The sequence below is a fragment of the Canis lupus genome, chromosome 1, assembly GCF_003254725.2.
Source record: "Canis lupus dingo isolate Sandy chromosome 1, ASM325472v2, whole genome shotgun sequence".
NCBI classification, from domain to species: domain Eukaryota; kingdom Metazoa; phylum Chordata; class Mammalia; order Carnivora; family Canidae; genus Canis; species Canis lupus.
The window spans coordinates 106,654,528-106,664,865 of NC_064243.1; the positions used below are offsets into that span (position 1 = coordinate 106,654,528).

The window sequence follows — 10,338 nt, forward strand, 5'->3', positions numbered from 1 at the left end:
GACTTTTCTTTTTAATTTCTATTTTTAAATAATCTCTACACCCAACTTGGAACTGGAACCTGCAAAAAACCAAGTTCAGGGGTCGTTGGTTCCCTGAAACTGACCCAGCCAGGCACCCCTTGACACATCATATTTGAAGAGCAGTTAACTTTATGCCAACACATGTTCACTATATTGGATCATAATTCTAAGGTTGAACATGTTTTCTCATTAACGGACACAATAGAAAAAGGTAAATGGACATTCAAAGGGAAAAAATAAATTGGATGTGACCACTACATAAACTACAGTGGAAAAAAAAAAAAAACTACAGTGAAAATTAGTAACAAGAAACTGTGCTAAAATGAAGTGGGGTGGTTTCAATAAGAAGAGCCCTAATGCCCCACCATTCATAGTCAATTGCAAACCCAACAGGAAGAGACAGATTTGACCTTGCAGGCTGTATACTATTCCACTATCCCTGCGGGAGGGAGACTGGCTTTTCTTAATCCCACCCTGCCCCCCAACAGCTCAGCCAGTATACTTCCAACTCCCAATTTACTCCAATGGGTTTCCCCATTTGCCCCTTTTCTGCATAAGAGCGTGCCTCTGCTGCAGATTCACCTTACAGTTTTGCAGGCAACTTTTTTTGTTTCTTTTTTTTTTTTAAGATTTTATTTATTCATGAGAGATGCAGAGAAAGAGGCAAAGACATAGGCAGGAGGAGAAGCAGGCTCTCGGTGTGGAGCCCCATACAGGACTTGATCCCAGGATTCCAGGATCACGACCTAAGGCAAAGTCAGAGGCTCAACCTTTGAGCCACCCAGGTGTCTCTTTTTTTCTTTTTAAAATTTTTTAAATTAATTAATTAATTTATTAACAATTGCAGTTCTCTTTTATTCCCCAGTAAACCCATTTTTGCTGGCAAAGCAGTTGGCAGTTTCTATTTTAAGGCTAACATGATATCACAATGGAAATGGAACCCAGACCGTAATAATCGCAAGGAATTTTCTAAGCAAATTCTACAAAAGAGAAGACACTGTGGAGGAGAACCAAAACATCCAGGACATATAAAGAAAGAGGCATCTATAATTCAGATAACCTATCATTTATTTCTGAAAATCTGTGAATGATTTTCTGTGTGGTGAAAATACACAGCAAGTTGGGTTTCCAAGAAGCAGGCTCAGAGTGTTCCTGAGGAAGCGGCCCAGGGAGTCAGGGCTACAGAGCTGGAACCGCCCTGCAGAGCCTTACACCAGGTGGGCTGCCCTGGGAAGAGGCGTGACCTCGGGCAGGCTGCTCTCTGCATCTGCACCACTGTCAGACCCTTCACGTTCATTGCCACCTTGACTCCCCTCAACGACCCGGGGAGTTAGGTGTATTGTGTCCACTTTGCAGAGAGGGAGAATGAGAAGTAAAGTTGAACTCAGGCTTGAAACTGGTGACAGGCTGAAACTTGAGCCCCGCTCTGTCCATCGCACTAGTGGGACTCCCACTCATTATTTGGCAACCCGTTTCCATGGAATGGAAAACCATTCTCTCAGGAATTGTACCCAATGTCTCCCTCCCTGAGAAGCCCAAGGCCCTCTACACAGAGGTCGTGGAGCTCGCTGGAGCTGGGGGTCATCACTTCCAGATCTTGATCTCCGAATACTCCGTGACGCTGGTGCCCTCCGGGTCCTGAGGCTTCCAGGGCCTCAGCCCCTGGAAGGTGAAGGAGGCATAATGGAGCTCCTCCTCCTCCTCCTCCTCTTCCTCCAAGGTGGGAACACCAACAGCTGCAGGCGGGTGGGCTAGGGGCATGGATGCCCCTAATGGACACTCATGCTTATAACCCTGAATGGAGATGAAAGAAGGGTCCAATTAGGATAACTGGACCTGGCAGATAGCAAGGAGGATCCACAAGCAAACCTAGAAACTGAGCACTTACTCTTTCATCTATTCATTCCACAAACATTGGCTGTACCCTCATTCATTTATTTATTCATTCATTCAATAAATATTGCCTGGCCCTTGGTAATCAATTGCCAGGCTCCTAGATTCCTCACAACAAGCTATTAGAGAGACATTACTATTCCCATTTATCAGGTGAAGAAACTGAGTCTAAGTAAATATCCCAAAAATCACACATTGAGTTGTCGGTAGGGCCAAGATTAACATCTGGGTCTCTCTAGCCCCAGTGCCTTCCACCCTATGGAACAGCTGCCCTGTGCCAGGCCCTGGCTCTTCAGTGGGGAACAAAGCAGACGTCATCCATGACCGCTGACTAGCTTGCAGTGGGGGAAGCTGACATTGTTGTAGTCACTTATATTTCCATCTAATGGCCAATTGTGATGTGAGAGGTGGTGTGAGGACAGAGATTTGCTCAGAACTGAACTGCCCTCTGGGACCACTCAGCATTTCAAAAGTTCAGGCAAACGAAATCACAAAATTGTACCAGGAACCCTTAAAGCAAAGGATATTGTGCAGGAAAGGGCTCACCATGGCCAAAGAAAGGCTTGACCCTTTGTGCCAGCATCTGGGAGGGAACCTCTAAGTCAATGGACTGTCCTGCCTGATGGGAACATCTCTGTTCACCTGAGGCCTTAGGCCACACCAAGTAGTTTACATTAACGTGACTTATGGTGAGGCCTTGAGCCACATGGTATCAGCTTGACCTCTAGAGGGGATGGAGACCATATAACAAAGGTCATAAAGGTGCTCCATACCTATGTGACCGACCCCTGATAGGAACCCAGGACACAGGGCTAGGGTGACCTTCCTTGGTGGCAATATCATGCCCACACACATGATGCCACACCACACTCCCTGCTTTTTATTACACATCAGTGCTGGGAAAAATCAGCGCCGTGTATGGGGTCTTTACTGGAAGAGATGCCTGGAAGATTCCTGCATGGAACTCCCCTGGGCAGAGTCCAGGTGCCTCTCCCCTTGGCTGCTTTAATCTGTATCCTTTCCCCGTAATCAACTAACTATTAGTATAACAAATCTCAGTGAGTTCTATAAGTCCCTCTGGTGAGCTATTGAACCTGAGAGTGCCTTGGGGACCTGTGAACTTTGTACTTGTTATTTTGGGGAGATCCCCCTGGCATGGTTATTTTGATCTCCTCCCCGTATGTTGGGGAGGAGAGACAGCAAGGAGGGGAAAGTGATTCCATGGGAGGAGGTTAGGGTAGGGAGGGCCCAGGTGAACACAGGAAGGTGCTGTGGTCCTTGGCTCTGCAAGATGAGTCAGAGCAGAGAGGAGAGTGACTCCCGGGTCACTGGCCCAGGTGACTGAGTCCATGGGGACCCGAGAACATAAGCCTGTTTGGGACATGACGACCAGCTAAATCATCTAGAGGGGTGTGGCCATCTTTGGGTGGTGGCCAGATAGGATCCCAATGAACAGAGGGCTCATCACTCACCCAGGAGAGGGGACCCAACATGCAGGCAGCATCCTTCCCACCAACTGTAGGCTCAGGAGCCTGCTTCCTGCAGGTCTTCACTCTGAGGGGGAAGCCACAGTTAGCAGCCCAATTGACTCACTATTGTCCCCTGCTTACAAGTCTGGCCAGGCTAAGGAAGGCTGGAGGAGGGACCACAGAGCCTGATAACTCATGAAAATGGGCATGGCCAGGATTAGGGTGGCAGCAGACACTTCTTTGATTTTCTGGCCCAATCCCCAAATCTTACGGCCTCCAGCTGGGGCTGCCCGGGACCCTAGGACTTGGACCCCTTCCACCCCATGCACTCACCCTTTCTCCCAGGGACAGCACTCACATGAAGAAGATGAGGCAGGGACAGAGACTGAGCAGGCCAGCAACACCAGCACCCCCGACAGCCCCCAGAAGGAATCCTCCCCCATGCTCAGGTTTCCCTGTAGGGGAGTGGGGTTTTGGGTGAGTCCCCTCCAAGCCTCAGGATCCTTGTGTGCCCTCCTCCCAAGAAACTCCAATTCTGATGGTCTTCAGCCCCCAACCAGGAGAAAACCAGGACTTTGCCCCCCTGCCCTTCCTCTCTCTCACCCTTTCCCATCCAGACCCCAACCCCACCCCCAGAACATCTTTCCTAGGATCCGGACTCCCTCCTCCCACACCTCTGCCCCCAAGAGCACCCAGACCTGGCAGCAACAGGACAGTGGCGCTCTGTTTCCCGTGCGCATTCCAGGCCTCGCAGCTGAGTCTGAGGCCAGAGCCCAGCGGCCCACGGAGGCTCAGGGAGCTGTTGGCCCAGGGCCCCTCAGCGCTGGAGGTGACGGTCAAGGAGGCATTGCTGTGGTTCCGCTCCAGCAGCCCCTCCCCCAGGCGCCAGCGCAGGGTGGGGGCCGGGCGCGCGTGGGAGGAGCAGGTGCACTGCAGCGCCTCGCCCTCCCAGGAGCAGGAGGGGCTGAGCGGCCGCGGGGGGTCTGGGGGAGGGAGGAGAAGGGGTCAGCGGTGCCCCTGCTCCCCAGGCCCCGGTGTCCTGCCCCCAGGAGTCCCCTCACTCACAGACCACAGAGAGGTGCAGGGAGACGTGCTGGGAGCCCAGCGAGTTCTGAGCTCGGCAGGTGAAGTCTCCTTGCTCCGAAACCCCTACTTGAGGCAGGTCCAGGATGGGACTTCTGTAGATGGGGGTGGCATTCAGGGCGGGGGACCCCCGGAACCAGCTCAGCTCCGCAGGGGGGTTGCTGTCAGCAGCACAGAGCAGGAACAGAGATTCCCCTTCCAGGACATGAAGAGATGAGCCATTCCCTGGGTATTTCAGTTCTGGGTGGAGAGAGAGAGAGAGAATGCACACTCTGAATCCAGCCCAGAGGCTCCACAGCCCTGGTCCTATTTCTCTCTCCTCTGAATTTCACCTAAGTTGGCTTCAAGAGATCTCCACAAATAGTTTCATAAGCAGATTTATGGTGATATAATCCACATACCATACAATTCCATTTACATACCACAATCTTAGAACCTTTTCATCACCCCTAAAAACAACCCTGTATCCCCCCAACTGCCTCCCCCCCTTACTCCCAATCCCCCCAACCTCGAGCCCCTGGCAACCCCTAGCCACCTTTCTGTCCCTATAGATCTATTCTGGACATTGCCTGCAAATAGAATCATGCTCCATGTAGGCTTTTGTATCTGGCTTCTCTTGTGTGGCATGACATTTCCAAGGTTCTCCTGCTGGTGGCCCCTGTTGATGCTTCACCCCTGTTCATGGCAGACTCATGTTCGTCGCATGGATAGGCTGCGTGGTGCTTATCCACCCATTGAGGGACCCTGACTCCTTCGAGGCGAGCGCCCTTAACTACATTTCTCCCTCTCTTTCCCCAACTGCTGAACACCCCTCACTCAAGCACCCAAAATTCAAGTATCAAACCCTTCAAGGCTTTTCAGGACATGACCTCTACCTCTTCACCTCCTTTCCCTGCCTCGGTTGTCTCAGGATAAATAGGGCATCCACATTTTGCATTCCAAAATTCACAAAGGAGGAAGGGATGCTCAGAGCAAAATCTCCCTTCCGTGATGTCTCCCCGGGCAACAAATCTGTCTCATCAAAAGCATCATTTATTGCCAGTTTCTGGTATGGTCTCCCGGGGCTATTCTATAACAGCCTTATGTAGGAACGTTGAAAATATACATCCCTGAGACCTCACAGTTTTGCTCCTGGGCATGAAATTTACAGTCTCACTCCTCAGAGCACTGGCACTCCCCAGGAGCTGGTTAGAAATGCAGAACCAGGGCAGCCCAGGTGGTTCAGCGGTTTAGCGCTGACTTCAGCCCAGGGCGTGATCCTGGAGACCCAGGATCGAGTCCCACATCGGGCTCCCTGCATGGAGCCTGCTTCTCCTTCTGCCTGTGTCTCTGCCTCTGTGTGTATGTGTGTGTCTTTCATGAATAAATAAATACAATTAAAAAAAAAAGAAAGAAAGAAATGCAGAACCAGAGGTTCCGCCGGCTTCCTGAGTCACATCTGCATTGTCACAAGATCCCTGAGAAATCTGTGTGTACAACAGAGCTTGTGAAGTATGGCCTCGAGAAACATTCCTCTGTTCATGAGGGGAATGTTAGAGGCGGCATGATCATGAAAACTAAACTCTGGGGCAGCCCGGGTGGCTCAGCGGTTTAACACCACTTTCAGCCCAGGGCGTGATCCTGGAGACCCAGGATGAGTCCCACAGCGGGCTCCCTCCAGGGAGTCTGCTTCTCCCTCTGCCTGTGTCTCTGCCTCTCTCTCTCTCTCTCTCTCTCTCTCTCTCTCTCTTTCTCTCTCTCTCTGGATGTGTGTCTCATGAAGAAAGAAAGACAGAAAGAAAGAAAGAAAACTAAACTCTGTGGACAATTGAAGTGCCCACCAAGAGTGGAATGTGAGAAGGTGAGGGACGCCTGGGTGGCTCAGTGGGTGAAGCGTCTGTCTTCGGCCCAAGTCATGATCCCAAGGTCCTAGGATGGAGCCCCATGTCAGGCTCCCTGCTCAGTGGGGAGCCTGCTTCTCCCTCTCCCTCTGCCATTCCTCCTGCTTGTGCTTGCAGTCTCTCTCTCTCTCTCTCTCTCAAATAAATAAATAAAAATCTTTTTTTTTTTTTAAAGAGTGAAACTAAAATGTGGTACCTACAGACAAGGAGAGGCAGAAATTACAGCAGCAAGCAATACAGATGAATGTCAAGAACACAAGGTGGTGCCACATCACAAAAGTCAAGGTAGCTGTGACCCTGCAAATCCACTCCTAGAGCCAAAAGAACTGGAAGTGGGGAGTCAAGCAGATCCTTGTATGGAAGTGTTCAGAGCAGTACTGTTGACAGGAACTACAAGGTGACAACCCAAATGTCCACCCACGGATGGATGGATGGTGGTCCTTCTATACAATGGAACAATATTCAGCCCAAAAAGGAGTGAAACACTGACCTGCACGCACTACAGTGTGGATGAACCTTGATCACATCATGCTGAGTGGAAGAAGCCAGACGTGTTATTTCGTAAAATTACAAGAAAATAGAAGGTATGTGGACGTGTTAATTAACTGGGTTGTGTGAATCCTTTAGGAGTGTAAATGTGTATCAAATCTCCATGTATCAAATCATCACCTTGTACACTTTAGATATATACAATGTATTCATCAATTATACTTTCATCAAAAATAAGATAAAATAGGGACGCCTGGGTGGCTCAGTGATTGAGTGGTTGCCTTCAGCTCAGGGTGTGATCTCGGAGTTCCCAGATCCTCTGCCTGTGTCTCTGCTTGCCAGTTCCTCTGCCTGTGTCTCTGCCCTCCTCCCCCTCGTGTCTCTCATGAATAAATAAATAAAATCTTTTAAAAATAAATTAAAATAAATTAAAAATAAAAAGTAAAGTAAAATAAAATAAAGAGAAAGAATGGTAACACAGTATTCAGCATAGTGGCTTTCTCCGATGCCAGATGGAAAGGGCTGAAATTGGGAAGGGGCATTTAGGGTGTTCCAAAGGCAAGGTTGCTGTTCTATTCTTTTTTTTTTTTTAAGTAGGCTCTACATCCAATGCGGGACTCGAACTCATGACCCTAAGATCAAGAGCTGCATGCACCTTGGGATCCCTGGGTGGCTCAGCGGTTTAGTGCCTCCCTTCGGCCCAGGGTGTGATCCTGGGGTCCCAAGATCGGTCTTGCATGGGGCTCCCTGCATGGAGCCTGCTTCTCCCTCTGCCTGTGTCTCTCCCTCTGTGTGTGTGTGTGTCTCTTGTGAATAAATAAATAAAATCTTAAAAAAAAAAAAAGTTGGGGCAGCCCCGGTGGCGCAGCGGTTTAGCACCGCCTGCAGCCCAGGGCGTGATCCTGGAGACCCGGGATCGAGTCCCATGTCGGGCTCCTTGCGTGGGCCTGCTTCTCCCCTCTGCCTGTGTTTTTGCCTCTCTCTCTCTAGCTGTGTCTCTATGAATAAATAAATAAAATCTTTATAAAAAAAAAAGTTGCATGCACCATGGACAGAGTCAGCCAGGTGCTCCTGTTCTATTTCTTTTTAAAAATATTTTATTAAAAAAACAAAAAACAAAACAAAAAGGGCAGCCCCGGTGGCGCAGCGGTTTAGCGCCGCCTGCAGCCCGGCGTGTGATCTTGGGGACCCCGGATGGAGTCCCACGTCGGGCTACCTGCATGGGGCCTGCTTCTCCCTCTGCCTGTGTCTCTGTCTCTCATGAATAAATAAATAGAATCTTAAAAAAAAATAAAGATTTTATTTATTTATTAGAGACACACAGAGAGAGAGAGAGAGAGAGGCAGAGACACAGGCAGAGGGAGAAGCAGGCTCCATGCAGGGAGCCCGACGTGGGACTCGATCCCGGGTTTCCAGGATCACGCCCTGGGCTGAAGGTAGCGCTAAACCGCTGAGCCACCTGGGCTGCCCTCCTGTTCTATTTCTTAACCTGGATGGTGAGTACCAAGGTGTTCATTTGATGGCGATTCTTCATAACCTGCATGTATTTGACAAATAGTCTTTGCATATAATGAATCACCTGTCATTGCATATAATAAATAGTAAGCAAAAATCATCTGTCACAGTGAAGGGGTGGGAGCGCCTCCCCGCTCTGCTCTCCCTGTGTATCACTCTGGCCCTCCTGGCTTGGCTTCGAGCCCCAGGCTCTGCTCTGCCAGGGAGAGCTCCCATCCCAGCCTCAGGGAGAGGGCATCTTGACCTACCTGTGCAATTTTCTCGGGAGATGCTGATGCCCAGGTTCTGTGGGGCATCTGGGACAGAGACACAGTGAGGAATGGAGTCAGAGTCCACCCTTCCCATGCCACCCACCCCCAGGAGACACAGAAATGGGAATTGAAACAGACAAGTCCTGTGTCCTCCCTGCAGCCCCCCTGAGTCCCCCTGCCTCCCCCCACCCCCCGGGAACCGAGTCCTTGCCCCACACTCACAGGAGACGTTGAGCGTAATGGTGCTTTGAGTGCTCATGCCAGCTTTGAAGGTCACCCGACAGGTGAGATTGGTGCCATGGTCCTGCGGGCGTGGGATGAGCAGGATCTCCGAGGAGTTATAAGCCTCCAAGCCCAGTCCCGAAGGTTTGAGGGCAGGCCCTGTCCAGGAGATGGTGGGGGCCAGCACCCCATCACAGGCCCCCAGCACAGAGCATGTCAGGTGGCTGAGGCAGCCAGACTCCAGGGGCTCCTTGACCCAGATATCCGGAGCCTGTGTCAGCTCTGGAGAGGAGAGAAAGAGAGGCCAGACCTCAGAGGGGACTCCCCTGTGTGCTTCCCAAAGAGGCACCCCAACCCTGAACTGACTATGCTCTACTCTCCTGTTTAAGATGAGCAGCAGGGGGTCTGTTTCTTCCCTCAGGAACACCCCCCCACACCTGTTATTGACTCTTGGGGACCTTCCCTACCTCTCACACTCACAATGAGCATGTTACTCCTGTAACTGTGTTTCATGGGACCTCTGTCCAGATGAAAGTAATAGTGTCCGCTGTGTTCCCTCCGGGCGTCTGTGATACTCAGGGAGCAGTCGCCAGCCCCAGGGTCTCCAGAAAGGTGGAAGGGAAGTTTGATCTTCCTCTTTGTTTCTCTGGCTGGTTTGTTGGTGGCCATGAGAACTTCCCCTTTGGGATTACCCTTTATCCGGAACCAGGAGCCATAAGCAGGTGTAGCACTGTGCCTGCCAACCTGGGGGTAGGAGACGGTGCAGGGCACGCGGACACACAAGCCCTCCTGCACCGTCACAGAGTCCTGCACGTGTAGCTCATAGCCTGGGTCCTCCTGCAGGGACCCTGGGGGGACATCGAGGCTTAGCAGCAGCGTCAGAACCAGCACTGCCCCCTCCCCCCCAGGACCGCCCCCATCCCCAGCTCTCAACCCACTCACAGGCCCACAGCAGAGACAGCAGCAATACCAGCATCTCCAGGGGTCCGGGGCTGGTCTGTCCTCAGTCTGGCTTCTGGATGTGCCTGTCTGTCCCAGAAGGAAGCTCTAACAGGAAGCTTTTGCAGGGAAAGAAGAAGGTAGTGATCATCTACGGAAGAGGAACCCCAGGAAGGAAATCACAAAGTCCTGACAAAACCCTTATTCCAACTTCTCCTTTCGCAGTTGCAAGAAGCAGAGCAGAGAGGAGGCAGGTCTGGCCCTAAAGAAAAGGAGCCCTACATCAGCCTCAGCGGAGGGCAGCCCCAGCAGTGGGGCTTTCAGGGAGTATGGGCTCCAGGTGAGGTGCTGGGGGCAGGATTCATTCATGCACTCATTCATTCATTCATTCACCAGGCAAACATCTACTCCCCACAGGGGCTGGGGACAAAGAGAAGAACTTGATCATCTGACTCCTGCCTGCAGGCACCACATCTCCTGTGACCCCCAAACCCAATGCCCCTGACCCCCGACTCAGGAGCATTCAGCTTCCCAGCCTGCCTTGGGGCTATGTTGCAGTCCACACAAGCTCCCAGC

The 10,338-nt window shown here is 51.2% G+C and overlaps 1 protein-coding gene across 2 annotated transcripts; it reads right to left on the minus strand.

The window, feature by feature from the left end:
* Positions 1–1,071: 1,071 nt before the first annotated feature.
* Positions 1,072–9,913, minus strand: SIGLEC11 (sialic acid binding Ig like lectin 11). Of its 2 annotated transcripts, none has more exons than XM_025424188.3 (9): positions 9,766–9,913; positions 9,291–9,671; positions 8,824–9,105; positions 8,599–8,646; positions 4,449–4,706; positions 4,082–4,366; positions 3,742–3,838; positions 3,387–3,468; positions 1,072–1,815 (listed from the first exon to the last, which is right to left on the minus strand). In XM_025424188.3, exons 1-9 carry the CDS (start codon positions 9,797–9,799, stop codon positions 1,606–1,608), a joined length of 1,677 nt encoding a protein of 558 aa, XP_025279973.3. In that variant the 5' UTR covers positions 9,800–9,913; the 3' UTR covers positions 1,072–1,605. The 2 variants fall into 2 exon arrangements, 1 of the variants encoding a protein (XP_025279973.3); XR_007410067.1 differs by having other exon boundaries at positions 1,762–1,815; positions 3,717–3,838.
* Between the last annotated feature and the right edge of the window lie 425 nt (positions 9,914–10,338).

Coding starts and splice junctions, on each gene's coding strand:
- SIGLEC11 (XM_025424188.3), bottom strand. CDS start 9,799: ATGCTGGTATTGCTGCTGTCTCTGCTGTGGGCCT. Junction 9,672..9,765: donor GCTGTCTCTGCTGTGGGCCT/GTGAGTGGGTTG, acceptor ATGTCCCCCCAG/GGTCCCTGCAGGAGGACCCA. Junction 3,469..3,741: donor CCCTGCCTCATCTTCTTCAT/GTGAGTGCTGTC, acceptor CTTCCCCCTCAG/AGTGAAGACCTGCAGGAAGC.